Here is a 16,983-nt window from a genome sequence, read left to right as displayed (position 1 = left end):
ACCAACTGCTTCAGTTTATTGTGTGGCCACAAGAACAGGAATACCGGCACAAATGTGCCAAAGGGCTGGGAACGGTAACCTAAACCAGGTAGCAGCAATGCTACTAGAGGAAATGAACTTCAAACTACAGCCTAAAAACTAAAAATGCAGAAGTGGAAGGAGGTAGCATCACGTTCTCTAGGTGTTAACAACACAGCTAAAGATGTTTGTGTCATTTATTTTACCCCAGGGTGTGGCAGGACAGGATAAAACACCTGAAAGTCTCCCAGGCTGATGGGGAATGTGTTAGAAGTCATTCTCCGGAGGCAGCAGGTGGATCACACTCCATCTTCAACACAGAACTATTAATAACTGGAATACTTTAAAGCACAGGTTTCCTAAAACTCTCGCTAATTCTCCCTGTCTTTTATCCTTATATCCTTCAGGCCTGTTCCCACTGACATAACTCCTCATGGACGACACTTTCAGTAAATTATGCTGCTTTCATGGTCAGTCCTGGCCCTTTCTGCTAAATCCCCACTAGTGCAATCCTTCAACAACTCCCTGCCTTCGCTTCCCTTGCTAAGTTTTATGTTGCCCAGCATGGAATCATTGATAATACTGTGACATTTGGGACTAGGAACACCAGCAACATCTCAGCGTTATCGCTGCCAGCATCATTGGCTCAAATGGTGACTGCTGAACGAACGCTAAAAGGTGTGAGAGGACAGATCCTCCAAACACACCCTGAATGGGTTTGCACAACCGTGGTCTTTACTGGCTGATGATACAGGAACAACTGAGCCACCACCAGTTGCCCAAGAGTGGTTCACAAGGCCCTGTGGCCCACGACAGAGAAACCCGTGCACTGAGTCAATCTGGCGCACGAGCACACTGAGGGCGCAAAAGGAGACATTGAAACTGGTTCCACACCTAATGCAGAGTTTGGGGCACATTTCCTGGCTCTTCTGCTGCTTTTTAGGCTTGTCAGCCACACTGTAGGAAAACAAAAACCATGGGAAATAAAAAAGACTAAGTAAAAATGGCATCAAAGCAAATGTAAACAAAAACACTTTTTCAAACCTCTCTGGAGCACCAGAGCAGGTACAGCACTCAACAGCATTTTGCCCCAAAACTAGGCGTGAGCCTGCAAACCCTCACCACGACATGTGGCTTTATATCTACATTATCTCCACTGAACGAACCACCACAGTCTGCCCATGCCAACATGCATGAGCAAGTAACTGCTGGGTTTGGGGGATGCAATCTCGTGCAGGGGATGCCCATGGTCAGGGCCATTTGCTTTTTTTTCCCCAAATGATGTTAAATGAGAGCTTGCAACCTCTCCCACCCCGGTATTTTTCCCCTGTGAAAAAAAATCCAAGATATGTCATTTTTCTCTGTCTAGCTGATAAACAGCTCCCTTACATACTAAAATAATTTTTTACTTATACAGTCATAATGTTCAGATGATATGGATGGAGTTCTTCTCATAACAGTATCATCAGCAGTCTAAATCTAAACTTATCTTTTTGGTCGCATCTGTAGTGAATGGAGAGAAACTGGTACTTCTGGAGAGCGATTCATCCCAACCATCTCAGATATATACTGTGAACATCTGAACGTAGATGAGATGAATCCCATGTGAAGCCTCAGGGGCAGCTAATGCCGTGGCAGCCTTCCTGCCTTCCTGCTAGAGACTTTAAAGGACTCCTAAAGATCTCCCAGTGCCTTGTGAGGGAGGCAAGCTTTAAATACATATGAAGAACTAGTGATTTTCAGGCATTATGGCATTATTAAGCGTGGATGTTCCATACTGAGATCAGGTTACTGCCTTTGACTGTTCCAAATATCCAGACATGTTGATGTTACATTTCATTCAACACTCAAAAACTCATGTGTAAAGCAAAAGCAGCGTTAGCTTTGAGACCACTGAATGGTCTCACACACTTATCTACAGTTTCATCTAAACCTCATCTGCCTCTGAACTTACCCTCCTGGCTCTACAGGAATGCTACACTTCCGCCTGTGATGCACCTTCCTCTCTAGTCATGTTGGACTCCTCTACTCAACCTGTGCCTAAAATGCTGGGGCCTGGAATCTATAAGCATGGGGGAAAACATCATTCCTCAGGGGGAGATCTCACTGGCTTTAGGGGTTTTGGCCTTCCTGATAACCTGCTGGACTCTATTTAGGGAGGTGGGAGCAGGATCTGGCTGGTGGACCAGGAGCAAAGCTTAAGAAAAGGAAGGGTAGGATGGCATTTTAAGTAGAGCGTGACAACCTGAAAGGATTTTTCTACCAGTTTTTTAAAAAAAGAGTATTTTTAACAGGTTAAAGCTTAGGCCAGAGTGAAAAAACCAGCATTCTTGTAAACATCTACCGAAATACAGCTTAAAAATAAAAGCATGAACACTTTCACGGCATTTCGGTCAAGAAATGAGGGTAATGCGATTTACCAAGATTGTTGTCCGTTAGCACTTCCTTGACCCTCTTCGTGATGCCGTATGTGTCCAGCTCAGGGGACATTGCAACCAGCTCTTGAATGCTGAGTGCCGAGTGGCCCGACAGCGGCAAAGGTGTCGTCGACTGGGAGTCAGAAGCAGGCGGCTCGCTAGATTCTTGGGATTTGCTGTCTTTACTTGTCTCTATGGCGGGACAGGGTTGCTGTACCAATTCAGTCAGGCTTTTCACTGACTCGCTGGAGCTCATGGGCGATTCAGGAGCAGGACTGCAACTGGCAGAAGTCTTTGGAGTGCTTTCTGCAATTAAAAGAAGAAAAAAGTCCTCGCTTTAGCATAATTGTAATGTTTTGATTGCAGGATATTTAACTTTCCCTCTCATTTATATTCTACCTACTTCAAGAAATGCCTGAGTATGCAAAATGCTACTTGTTATGGCTTGGTTACTAAAAAGCCTCTTTTTAAATGCAGAATTATTTTCTAATTTTATCTTCAGTCATCTCTGCTTTCTTATAAGACAAGATGTACAAATATAAATCAAAATCAGGAGAAAATGAAGTGCAACGCTCTGAAAGTTGGCAAGAAATTTCCTTGTTCAGGAAATCTCATAGTTTTGCTTTCCACGACATTTTTGAATAAGGATGCTTTAAAATCTACCATTATAGACTGGTTGAAGCCTTCTTCAGTGACTTGTGAGAAACTCACTCAGCCAATATTTTGTAGTGCCAATGAGGGATTTTCTACAGCTGATACAGCTTTTCATCTTGAAAGTGCTATTAATTTCATTTGGTTTCTTATCACTCGCATCACATTTTTGCACTTCTCTTTGCCCAGAAATAACTTAACAAGATTAAAATAGAGTTCGCAATTATGTGTATTAATTAGCATGTTTGAGAACCCAACATAAAGACAGCCAGTGGATCAGGAGACACACAAATCTGTTACTGGGATGCTTTGTGTAAAAGAACACTTTTGGAATCTGTTAATTTGCCAACAACAATAGGTTCTGTACAAAATGTTTTTCCCTAATTCCCATTTATCTGTAACAGAACGAACTAACTGAGCTTATAGAGGAAGTCCAGACATCTAAGGGCACAGTCTAACCGTTTGTTAAAGCAACACTACGTAGACAGTGCGGTTTAGAAGAACCATTGCCTTCAAAAGATAACGAGCACACACGATTTCGCCATGCGCAGCTCTCCCTCATTCCGGTGGGACTGCTCACCCTCCTTGCTGCCCCGCATCTCGTTACTTGATAGAGTTAATTGCATGTTTCTCAGACTCCTACACCAGTGGGTTTGTCCCCAGGCCTTTGGAGGAGGTTTACGCTCTCTCCCACCCAAGGATGAGGCCGCTTTACACCAACACCTTGGTCTCTCAGATGGAATTGTGTTCTCCTGAGCACTGTGAGTGCGGATCGCCCCGCAGCAACAGCTCCTGCACTGCCACGGTGATGGCTAACAGCAAATTCCACTGCTTTTCAAGCCTCTTTGTTTGTTCTCCAGAACACCATCAAACCATTACAGACATACAGCTCGTGTGGCACTGAAACGCGTCCTCAATACTAAAGGAAAACGCTGCCTAGGTAAAGGCGGGGTGAATGGAACAGGGGGCACAGTATAATTGTGGTGTTTGAGGTAAACAGAAGCTTTCGCGATGCTGCAGTTATGAGAGGTTCCCTGACACACTTACATAAAGAGTTGCTCTCTCACATCAGGCAATTGGACTTGTTCCCGAGCGCTGTATGAAAGACGCAGAGGAGCCAGGCAGAAAGGCAAAGCAAGGTGCATATAAATCCTTCAGGCAAGAGGGATCCTACAAATCTGATTTCTTTCCTCTGTTCACCCTGGGTCATCGTGCAACTGAATATAAACCCAGCAAATGTTATTTCTGTATCAGAGCAGCAAAGGAATTGTACAGTAAATTTGCTCCGATTCACCCATGCGCGGGACCGATTTGGCAGATCATCCATCTTGCTCATCGTACACTGTCAGGGACGGCAGGAATTCCCCACATGATAAACAGATTTCTTCGCAGGTCTGCGTCCTTTAACCCACCGCAAGGTCAGAACGATGGCTGCCGAGCTAATAAACCACACGGCACTCGCTCAAGTTCCCTCTAATTTTGTCCCTTGCGCCAGCTTAGACAAATCTTACGGAATAACTGGAGCAGCTGCAAATTTCCTCCGCAATTCCTCATCTGTGCGCTGCGAACCAACATGCAAACACGGAGCGCAGACCAAATCCAAACCCAAGTCCCAACCACAGAGGACTAAACAAAAGCATTTCCCGACGCCCCCTCCCTCTCCATCCCCTGCCCAGCCTAATTAGGTAAACAGCAAAGGTAATCTGCGTTATCAGCCAGCGCGGCCGTGCTCCGTGCTGCTCACGTATTAGCTTATTTATTTTTTATATCACACATGGAGGAGCTTACTAGAATTTCATTTTTAAGACCAATCTGCTGCTTATTTACTCAAAAAGGTAGGATTATCCGAGTCTAATTTTGGAAGGCAGTACAGACGACAAGCTGCCTGCCCCCCGCCACGCACAGTGATTTCAGAGGAGGCATCGTGCGCATACACCACAAATAACTCAAATATGTTCCCCATTTGTTTTCAGCATTTTTCCCTTATGGAAAGACATTTTCAAGATCACATAAATATTTGAGGAAAAGATCTATTATTTGCAAAAGTCAATTCAATAATCAAATAACTCAAACATTTCCTGTTAATCTACTTAAAAAATTAAACGCACATTTTGAGTACAAGTGACTGCTGGCAGAACAAAGGGGAAAATTGACTCTATTCACTATTTAACTGTCAATCCACAGCCATTTCGCATGCTCTATGAAATAATTTGTCTGTATTCACGTCTCTCAAATTCCTCATAGGACAAAGAAGGAAATTCAGGACATCTGAAAAAAATACAGATTAAGATTTCACAAGTAGGATCGAACATTTCCAATGAAAACAACGCATTGAAAGCTTATTTCTTTAAAATGCATTCTACTTTTCAAAGCCCAGACTTCACCGAAGGACAGCACTAACATAAGAACGATCTGATTTCTTCTGAGTTGTTAAGTGATGCTCACCGGAGGTTTGCATGTTGTGTATGGAGTGAGGAGGAGAGAATATCATCACTGCAAATGCGACCCTGCACCACTCACAAACTGCAAACTTTCTGCCATCATTTATTGATGAAGGCGCTTTAATAAATACCAGATAAACTTTGCTTTATCAAAGGGCTGTTGCATTTTGCTTTCTACCAGCCTGTATCCAGTTCAAAGCCTGCAGCAAAAGCCCAAAAGCTTCAAGACCAAGGTGATAAAAGTCAAGAGCATCCTGAGTGATGAAGATCTTGGGATTATTTTAAGTCTTGTCAAGCCACAGAAGCAAGCCATGGCCTGTGCTTTGCAGAGGATCGAAGAAAGGTCTCCAACAGGACCTCCCCATCTACCTTGGTGGAAAGAGAGTGGTCTTTTGTGGTCTTGCACTCCTCAGCACAACGGATGAAGCCAAACCATGCTTTGGTCTCATTCACCCTCTACACCTTCCCCAGAGTTTCTATCATGACAGTACTTTGGAAAACGTGAAAAAAAGTCTGAAAACAGAGTTCCAGCCTCAGTTCAGTGGTTACGGCAGTTTACCTGAACTTTACACCAGATTTACTCATTCTTCTCCAACCACACAATTTCCCAGCCCCACGCTGGGGTCAGGTCCCCAGGACTGGATCCTGGGTCCTGAATCGCTTCAACTCTGGTTGTAGAACATTTTGGACTATGACTACCCCTCTGTTGGCGTGCAAATTACCTGAACAGACTCCCTGCCAGACAGTATCAGCCTGACGCATTCCTCTATGATGCCTGATCGTGTTCTGCCATTGTAATGATGAAATCCATGTAGGGTGTAACGAACCACGGGCTCTCCTCCTGCAGCACCCTCAAGCCTTGCCAGCGCGGCTGCATGCAGACGTTTAATTACATTCTGCAGGATTGCTGGGCACTGGTCAAGAAGGACTATTTCATGACTGTGATGAAGGGGAACTGACCACAGGAAGTAACCCAACATGGCCCTCCAGACAAAAGCAGCGGTTGAGCTCAGATCCACTTCAGCTGGATCTTCCTTCTGAAGCCCAGGACACCCCAGATGCAAAGACCTGCGGGTGATACCTGCTACAACCGCCCCAGACGATGACGGATGCCGACCTGACCTGACACCAGTCTCAGACAGATGCCCCTCAGCAGAGGTATCTGCATGACGGAGCCGTGTTGAGACATGGATACGGTGTCACCAGTCCCAGAGGCACCGCGCTGCTGTCTGCAGCACGGGCAGATTCCTCCTGCTGAATTCCTTGCCCACATTTTGAGAGCAGAAAGCTTGCAACTTTTGCTTAGACACTGCCTCACCTCCCGCAGCCACGACCGTGCTGACTTTGCATCGGCTTGTAAATGAAAGGTTCAGAGATTTGAACAAAAGCCTCTGAATTCACAAGCATAAACCACAAGCTCCGAGCCCCTCGTCCCAGTGCTCGTCCGGCTGTAACGAGCACTCTGTGCTTCCCCAGCCCAGGAACCGTTGGGACAATGAGCCGCCCAACCTTTGCTGCCGGCACAACCTTAGCTAATAACCTGCCAAAGGACTCCTGGGCAACAAGGTACAGAACATGAAGAAGATGAGGAAGACCATGCAAAACACAGAAGGCATTCAGGGGCCTCTAAAAGGATTATGAGCAATATTATATTCTAAAGACAGCAGGCAGACAACAGCTGCCTTAACTTTCAGAGCAAAGTGGATTGAAAAAGCAGATCCACTATAATTTTCAGAGACAAATCTCTGTAGTTTATCTGATCCACTATTTAAATTTCCATACACAGCCCTCTATCTGCAGTAATAATAACCTAAATTCCATTTAGTGTTCATTTGAGCAGTCAGGATAAAGTCATTTCTTATTATCTCCCCACTGTGTAAAAAACAGCTTGAAGGTAGGAAGTCAGCAAGCATTTTCACCAAAAAGTAATTATTGTAAGTGACATTTTTACTGCTGGCATGCCATAAGGCGAACTGCGCATTTGGAAGGACAAGTTGCTAAAACAAATTGACAGGGTACTCTGTGACATTCCGACAAGAACCCAAACATGATTTAACTGGCGCGTGGTCTGATGCACCACTTCTTGCTCTGTCCAACGCTCCGTCTTCCGGTCTGTGCCAAACCAGTCAAACCCAGAGTCTCTTCCTGAGGAACAGTGGGATCCGCCACGTCCTGAGCAAGGAGGCAGCGAAGCATCCCATCCTCTGCTCATTCCCTTTATGGCAAATTAGTAGGGAAGATGAAAGCAGACAAATGTGGACAGGAGATTTCTCGGCAACCTCTTAAAAGAGCATTTGCTACTCCAGGGCCTGCGTTTACCTCCTCGTGCAGTTGAGTTAATGGACAACAACAGGCCTGGCAGGTTGCCCGAGATCCAAGTGTCTCACACTGGGACTGGATTAGTTTCTGTCTTCCCCGGTGATTGGGCTGCCCATTCTATCCAAGCTGGAGACCAAAAATTGGGGTACATTTTTCCTGAGAATCAGGACCAGTCACACGCCTGATCAAGGGTAACATCTCAGGATAACCCTGCTGCATCTTTTCACAGGACCTGAACATCGCAGGCAGAGATTATTTTTCTCTGACCTTGTGTTTACTGCCACTTTTAGCAATGGCTCTTTGCAGCGTCTTCTGAACCATGTTCATGGCTCTCCTCGTTAACAGTGGAGCAGCACAGGCTTGAACTACGGAACAAATCCGAGCAGCACTCGTGGCACAGCACTGCAGTCCATCCCCCTTCTGACTAATTAAAATACAATCACAGAATCATAGAATGGTTTGGGTTGGAAGGGACCTTAAAGTCCATCAGTTCCAACCCCCTGCCATGGGCAGGGACACCTGCCACTGGATCAGGCTGCCCAAAGCCCATCCAAGCTGGCACCGAACACCTCCAGGGATGGGGCAGCCACAGCTTCCCTGGGCAACCTGGGCCTCACCACCTCATCGCAAAGACCTTCTTCCTAATGTCTAATTTAAATCTCCGCCCTTCCCATTTAAAGCCATTCCCTCTTGTCCTATCACTCCATGCCCTTGGAAAAAAACACTCCCCAGCTTTCCTGGAGATCCCTCAGCTACTGGAAGGTCGCTACCCGTGAAAGCTGAATGCTCCTTCTCAGGCTGCAGTTTTGGTGGATTTACTGTAACGAGTGAACCTTGGCTAGTCACAATTTACAAATTAATGCGGCTTGGGAAAAGACGATCCTCCCTAGAGTTATAAACTCCCCCGGCTATAGGCGGGGAGCACACAGCCCTCCCTGCAGGGTCCACAATGATTCGAGGTCCGCAGCGATGTACAGTTGGAGTCGCAAGTGTTTGCTACAGTCACAGTTGTAGATTCCCACTCTGGCCGTGAAGAGTTTGTTTGTTTGTTTGACCAGTGTTATAACTTTGGGGAAAATGATATCTCTGTCTTGGTTCAGTGGGAAATCTGATGTGGGTGGGGGGAGCGATCAAAAGGAAATCCCTGAAGGAAAGCGTGCGGATGTGTGCACTGAACACAGGAGGACACTGGCTTTGTTAGCTGTGAAATTACTGGGGCAGTGCTAAAAATAGAGTATACATTAAATGACAGGAGCACATAAAACTATCTGATGAAGGTAAATGTTGGAAATACTGGAATGCAACTGTTAGAAGTGCTTGAAAAAACCTGAAATCTATGGGACTGTGACCAGAGAGCAGCCCTGACACAGCCACCCCACTGAGAGGACTCGCAAGTGGCGTTAAAGGATGTTTTTGAGACGGCCTCCAGGGAAGCAGGAGGTCTCTACAGTCACGACTGTAAGCGCTATTTCACAATGAATGAAGGGGGAAAAAGGAACTTGTGAATTTTTTAGCTAGCTACAGAGACAACTGGGAAACATCAGAGCCATCCTCAGGCCAGGCCACCAGCCCCAAGCCCTCAGTGGCCAAGGGCGGATGCTTACGGAAGAGGTTAACGGCACAGCGAGCATGGAGGGAGAACCTGCTCCAACGCCTGCCTGCTCACGCAGAGCTCTCAGAGCCCAAAGCAGGGTCTTTGCATTGAAGAGTGAATGATAATTTTTGGTTTTTATGTATCACCTTTAAACAACTAAAAACCCCTCTCTGAAAAAGAAAACAGGTTTTAAATTAGGTGATGAACAGCAAAATGATGGCTGCTTTAGAAGACCTCGCTCTACTCTGCTAATTTTTATTTAAAATTCAGATTTCTCCATGTTTCTGTAATTCAGAAGTCAATATTTAGAAATAACTGCTGTAAAATATTTTCAATAACCTTATTATTAAAACAGCTTGTGTGCAGAAACTTTATTAAAGATTTTCTGAATATTAAAACAAATACGCCATGAAAGCAATCAATCAAGATGCCGCAACCCCACACAGTTATATTTTTAGTATAATGAAAATAAATGCATACACAATACCTTTTGGAAAACAGAGTCAGAGCTTGCAGAGGGTCTGCTGCAGTTTATGGGCTCTTTGCTGGCTTGCTGACCTGGTGATTTGAGACTAACATCAATGCGTTACCACGTTTGTGAGTGTTTGTCGTTCTCCTCTGCTGTAACCCTGAGTGTGAAGGTATTTCATAGAATCATAGAATGGCCTCAGCTGGAAGGGACCCACAAGGATGACCAAGTCCAACTCCTGACCCTGCATCGGACAACCCCAACACCCACGCCATATGGTGAGGGTGTTGTCTACGTTGTTCTATACCCTCCTTTGAGTTGTGATCCTCCTCTCTGCTCCAGACAAGGAGCAGAAGCAGAACGCAGATGCACCCTGTGCACCGCATTTCAATCCGTCTCCCCTACCGAACAATGTAGACATTCACATCCATCCACATAGGATGGATCCGGGACTAACGACTGCTCAGCACTGAAGCCCTACCCAACATCCACAGTGTTGCTCTTCATCTCAGAGGAAAGCAGTGGAAGAGGAATGACCCTGAGCATGGCTGTACCGAACACGCTCCTCTCCGGGAGGAGCACCGGCCAAAGCACTGAAACAAAATGACATTTACATTGTACGCAACAATATTATAGAAGCTATTAAGGTACATTATTTTACACATCCTCATAATCTCTCCATACTGCTTTACTTAATTTGTGATAAAATTGTTGAGAAAGGGTACTTAATGTAGGACAGTCAGTAAAAGTAATTTATCATCTTCCCGCTTCGGTGCTCACGTTATCAGCGAACTCATTTTCTGCATTCATCATGCAATCAGCCTATTATTTGCATATTAATCAGGCAGTGGACCATGAAAGAGCTGCATCCCAGCCAAATGCTGCACTATCTCAGGAGGAACACTCAGTAATTATCATACATCAGTGTTATGATGTGGTAATTGATTATAACATCTTTCTGTTGCCCCTGGGGAGTCCCACTGCTAACCCAGCTCCAGGCACTCTGTGCGGATTTTTCTCTGAAAATTAGAGAAACCATCGTTGCCCTTTTATTAGGTTCTTTTTTTACCTTTACAGCAGACAGCACTCTGAACGTTTCCAAGTTACTTTTGACTGGTTTTTCCCCTTTCTTAAATGAAACCTTCATTAGGAAAAGAACCCACCTGCCTCAGATCAGAAAAAGTAAAAAGCCCCAAAGCAGAACCGCTGGGTTGGTTCTCGTTCGCCCCCTCTGTGCCAAGGTCTGGTGGCTGTTTAGGTTCTGGCATTCCTTGCACGATGCCCGTCCCCACCGCACAACAAAATGTCGCAACTTCAATAGACAGTAATTGCAAAGTTCACGTAACAGCAGTGAAGCTGCTTTATTTAGGTGCCAAATGAGAGGCTAATTTTGGTCCTCTCGTAAAGGACAAATGAAACATCTGCCAGTTCAAACTCACACTATTTTTAGGACCCAAGTTCCAAAGGGGTAAAAGAGAGAAACAAACACGAACAACAGCCGTAGTTACATTGCAGCCCATCTCACACCTCTTCGTGGGCGCCAGCTGGGTAGCGAGGGCAGCTCCTGCCCCAGCACCCAACCCTCCCTTCGCCCAGCGCGGGGATGTCCCAGGAGGAGACCTGGAGGGAACCATCTCATGGCACACAGCAGAGAAACGAGCTTTGGCTGGGCTCCGCAGCAGGGAGAGCTGGCGATTACCCCTCAGGGACAAGGCTGCTCCCGGCCAGGCTCACTGCACAGACCCTTTGCCCAACTCAGGTTTTGCCAACAAACAGCATCAATTGAGCCATTGTGGGGAACCATCCCTCTCTTCAACCTCGCTGCAGGGCATTACGGACACAGCCAATGCAACCAGCAGCTTTGAAGTTGCTATCAGCAATTATCTTTGACAAGTATAAATGTGGGACATGGACTGTTTCCTCCTTTCATTAGGCTTATTAATTGGATATTTTTCTATTTTCACTTTTATTTAAGTTTGATCTCAAATCCGCTTTGCTTTGTGTCCAATGCAAGTTGTGTTTCCCATCCGTTTAAAATATCACTGGATTCTTTCATTTGCCGTTTCCCTGGATGGCTGCTGGCAAATTCAAAACCTCCAACACCCAACAAATCAGGGACAAATTCACCCATTTTTCTCCTCTCCTGCGGCACCCTAATGCAAAGTCCAGGCTTGAAGGTAACCTGGAAGACATTAATTTTCTGGCAATTTTCTGTTTTTTATTTCTTGGGAATAATTTGCTTCCAAGCAATAAATAACTCTCTAATCAGAGCCTTTCGCGTCTAACAGGCTGTTTATTTCCCTCTTTCAGAGCTACCTGGTGGAGGAGACAGCTGCCTCCCAGCTCCATCCCCATTTTAAGACAGGAATAACAACCTGCACATTTGGTCCTAGCGCACCTTTTTCACAGTATTTTGGAAGGAAAATAGCCCATTATCTGTTCTTTGCATTGAAAGCAAGGTAATTTTCAGCCAGCGGAGGAGCATTTTGTCATTTGCTGAGCAGCGGTGGTGCTGCTGCCCGGGGACAGCAGGGCGTGATGGGGGCTGCATCCCACCGTCGGCAGCCACGGGGAGCGACCTGCCACCCCCTCCTTTTCCCACAAGCAACGAGAAGACCAACGTGAGCTTCTGCCAGCTGCCAGAGCCTCCTATTACCAACAGCAAAATACCCACTCTCTTGGGAGCAGAGCCTTCCTGACCTCTTCTGCAGCTGCCAGCCCACAGGGGACAGATCCTGGCCGTCACCCCGGCTCCTGACCCTCCCTGGAGCTGCCTGGCCTTCCCCGTGCCGCGGCACAACTGCGATGGCCTCGATGGCGTTTCAGTGCTGCTCCAGTTATTTTTATATTTGCCTTTCCAATGGATCAGCTCCTCGTTTTCCACGCAGCTCCTCCGTGCTTTGCAGCTGGAGGGTGAAGCCCCCGCGCCTGGAGGCAAGGAGGGGAAATAGTGGCGTCCCTCCCCAAAGGAGGCTGCTCGGCTCCAAATGTGCACGCGGAAAGAGAAGAAAATGCTAATAATAAGTAAAATTAAATAATAAGTAATGAAATGATGAACAGTGGAATTTTAGAGCTCTAATATACAATGGTTTCCTTCAAACAAGGCTTGGAGAGTGCAAGGGAGTTAGAAGCTCTGATTGATGCTGATGTTGCAGTGGAAGAGCAGATCCACAAACTGCATCTGCTGCTCAGCAACTCCTACACTAACTGGGATCCCACAAGCTACCTGGGAAGCATGGCAGCAACACTGGTCAGGAATGTTCTTCTTCTTTATTAGCTTGAAAAATATATCCATGCATTAATTCTAATTGTTAAAAAAGCAGACTCTGACACCGAGGCATTTCTGTGCCCGGTGAAATGCTACTGCCGAGCCGTGTGTGAGCTCCTGCTTGGAGATCCCTTCCCACACACCAAAGGGGAGGGAGCACAAAGCACTCGCATTCCCAAAGAACCATAAAACTAAACATAGCACCAACTGGACTGGGTAACTTCTCCAAAATGAATGCTATGAACCCATAATGCACCCATAACGATTCCACTCTGGAATCCAGCATCAGTCTTCTCTTTGCTGGATTAGTGTTAAAAGCGTGTTGGTGCTTTTCCATCAGAATTCAGCCGCAAGGAATATCTGCCTAGAAAACAGCATTCACTCGCAGATTATATCTTTTACTTTAGCACTTCTGTAATGGTAAAACTATGACCACAATGAGGATGGAGTCATCTTCTGCAAATTTAATCACTGGGTGGTTCAATGGACAGAGAAGAATACAACGGGGACAGGAATTTCTCTGCCAATACCGACCATCCACAAAACATCACTGACAAGGAAAGTCCTACGGCCATGTGGGACAGCCTGGGGAGGACAGAGCGAGACAAGAGGCAGAAAGGACCAGGTGATGGCCAGCAATGATAGTCAACGCTATATTAAGAACCAATTTGAAACACTGGCTTCACGTTGCATTCCCAGGTCCCAGTAAGGTGCCTCAACAGTGGTTCTCCCAGCTTTATTGATAGCAGGGGGGCTGCCAGGAAGGTTTCCATGGTCCAAATGTCAGGGAAATGGCACAGAATATGATCACACATATTCAAGACAGATTTCAGCCGCTGCCTGTGTGTGGAGCCAGCTGATATCCGATGGTTTGAAACGAAGACAGCCATGGCCAACTGCTCCAGAGCTGCAACCTCCACAGAAAGAAAGGGGAAGCTTCATTAAAGCCCATTTCAGGGTCTGTGTGAAGAGAACTGCTACTGAGGGGAGACCTTATTGCTCTCTACAACTGCCTGAAAGGAGGTTGTGGAGAGGAGGGAGCTGGGCTCTTCTCCCAAGTGACAGAGGACAGGACAAGGGGGAATGGCCTCAAGCTCCGTCAGGGGAGGTTCAGGCTGGATATCAGGAAAAAATTTTTCACGGAAAGGGTCATTGGGCACTGGAACAGCTGCCCAGGGAGGTGGTTGGGTCACCTTCCCTGGAGATGTTTAAGGGACGGGTGGACGAGGTGCTGAGGGGCATGGTTTAGGGAATGTTAGGAATGGTTGGACTCGGTGACCCAGTGGGTCGCTTCAACCTGGTGATTCTATGATTCTCTGACTCGGCCATTCAGCTCCAAAACCGCATTTGCACAGAACACAAAAGGAAACGGCCTTCTCAATGAAACAGAGACTCAAATATCGGTCATCAAACATAACCCACGGTCATCAAACATAACCCATCTATGCAAGGAATTCTTGCAGTCCAACCACTCAGCTATTAAAAGCCTTGTGATCCCCCTTCTCTTCCATTTTATAGACTGCATCAACCATAAACATTTCATGTCATGCAGTTTTATTAACCCAGAATTCCAGCAAACTGCAAAACAATCTCTCCCTCCTTGTGTGATCTCAAGGTCCTGAGGATTCAGCTGCCAACCCCGCCCATGCTCTGGAGCATCGTCTTGGACAGCTCTGCTCCTCCAAACAAAACCATACAACCAAGGAAATAATCATGAACCACGGAGACATGGGTGGGGGGTCAGAGCTTCTCCACTGCCACCACGTGGCCAGGGAGCTTTTCCCATGAGGGCACCAGATTGGTAATCCTGAATGCGAATTGTACGCCTGAAACGCACTCCCTCCCCACTGCGGAGAGCAGTCAGTGTGTCAGCATCCACTCGCTGCGAGGGGAACGGGAAGATCTGCCCAGGGCACAGCCAGCATCTGCCCGCTCAGCAGCTCCTGTCCCGGAAAACCTTACGGAAATAAAGATATAATGGATACCTGGGTTTGTCATCATTCCACACGGCTGTGAATATCCTACCTACTGTAAACCAGATTGCATTCCGATTCTTTTCAGATTTTCTTTCCCGAGGGATGATAAGAAGTAATCTCCCTGTTGTTACGAATGTTTTATTTTGAAAATAAACCTTTTATGCATATTTCAGTTGATCTAAATACAGTAGATCTTGGGTATTTAAATCACCAGATAATATGCAATTATCTCAAGCTAGATTCTGATTTTGAAACAAGCTCTAATTAGCTCCCTATTTTATGCTGCTATAATCCTTTCTTCAACTCCCATGAGTGTTACTATTGCTAAGCAGCATGAGGTTAGGAATGATGAATGATACCCAGAAAGGAAGACAAACAAAAGGGAAATTCAAAATCCCCGGAGATCACCCGCAGCTGTATCGGCAAATGAAGATTTCCACATTAGGTCATAAGACGACCCTTACAGAAACACAGACCAAAAAGGCTCGTCTTCCTCCCACTGAGTATTTGCAAGTCTTTAATGTAGTATAGAGAGAGTACATGTCCTTCACAGAGGATAAACACAAAAGTGAAGAAAAACACGGCTTTCCTGGGAGCAGCTACGAAATCAACAGCACCGGAAAAGAAACTTTGTCTTCGTGCCCGAAAGATGTTCGGTAAAGACACAAAACCCCAAAACTAAACAGTAAGAGAGACATACAGGACAAGCAGTTAGAAGAAATACCTAAGCACACAACCCTCCCTGCCGGCACGTGGCTCTCATCCAAACCCAGCTCTGACCATCAGCAATGCAGCTAGATAAGGGCCAAATTCATCAGGAAAAACGCTGATGCACTTGGGTGACAGTAATTCCACTTTTTTTTTTTTTTTTTCCATGTGATTTGGTCTGTGCTTTTGACACATAAATCATTAAATAGGCAGATTTACCCAAGGGCATCAGAGCAGTTAGGTGGAAAGAAATACACAGCAGAAACGTTCGGAAAGGCGCACTGATACTATTTTTGACCACCTAGGGTCCAGGCACCATTTTTGTGTAAAACATGTTCCCCAAAACTCACACAAAATCATCAAAGCCTTGTTGAAAGGTCACAGGCAAAAAATATGGATATATCTATATATCTGCTGGCAATTTTGGTACTGACTCTATTTGTTGAAAATTCATAAATACAGCTTGCAAAGAAGAAAAAATAAGCCTGGCTTCTCCATGCTATTTCAAAATACAAATATATATATACACACATATTGCTTATCCATTCACCCTTACATATAAAAGACCGATGGGTCCCTCTGTCCACGTGTGACAATGGAAAACTACTGAACAAAAGCACAGATTTTTATGAATGAGGTGCTAATCAAAACCTTATGATCCAAAAGCGTAACTAACTGGGTCAGAAACCCAGCAAATCTTGCTAGTTCGATAGAGCGGTGCCAAACGGTAACGAAAATACTCACAGCTCATAAAAGTCGGAGCCGTTCCTGTGCCTGTTGACGCTCCGTACACTGCAGACTTTCTTGGCAAGGCACTCAGGAGCCGCTGCCTGTATTAGTTTAATTTCACTGCTTTCCCTTCATGCATTCAACAAGTTCCAAGCCAATTACATTGCATGGAGAAGGCTTTTCTCATTTTTAGATTGTTCTGATTCATTTCTGTTTTACAATTACAAGTATGCAACCTTTTCTGCCTTGATTTGCCTGGAAAATGTCTCAGAAGACCAGAAAATTGGAGCTGCTTTTTTTTTCCCTGCCCTGCAGTGGCAGATCTTTTGCAAATGCATAATTATTATTACCTTTTCCAAACTGTTTGCTGCGCTTTTAATTACAGAACAGCTG

General features: G+C 45.6%; 1 protein-coding gene across 7 annotated transcripts in view; it reads right to left on the bottom strand.

Annotated features, from left to right (window-relative positions):
- CUX1 (cut like homeobox 1) overlaps positions 1–16,983 on the bottom strand; it is a 253,548-nt gene that overhangs the window by 42,144 nt on the left and 194,421 nt on the right. For 6 of the 7 annotated variants that reach the window (XM_054085410.1, XM_054085411.1, XM_054085412.1 and 3 more), the window contains one exon: positions 2,439–2,741. The exons of the other annotated variant lie outside the window; for it this stretch is intronic. In XM_054085410.1, the coding sequence (XP_053941385.1) occupies positions 2,439–2,741 (303 nt within the window). The remainder of the gene's footprint in view (positions 1–2,438; positions 2,742–16,983) is intronic. 7 annotated transcript variants of the gene reach the window in all.

Source organism: Cuculus canorus, chromosome 20 (genome assembly GCF_017976375.1).
Source record: "Cuculus canorus isolate bCucCan1 chromosome 20, bCucCan1.pri, whole genome shotgun sequence".
Classification (NCBI taxonomy): Eukaryota; Metazoa; Chordata; class Aves; order Cuculiformes; family Cuculidae; genus Cuculus; species Cuculus canorus.
This window is presented reverse-complemented; position numbering and strand designations above follow the sequence as displayed.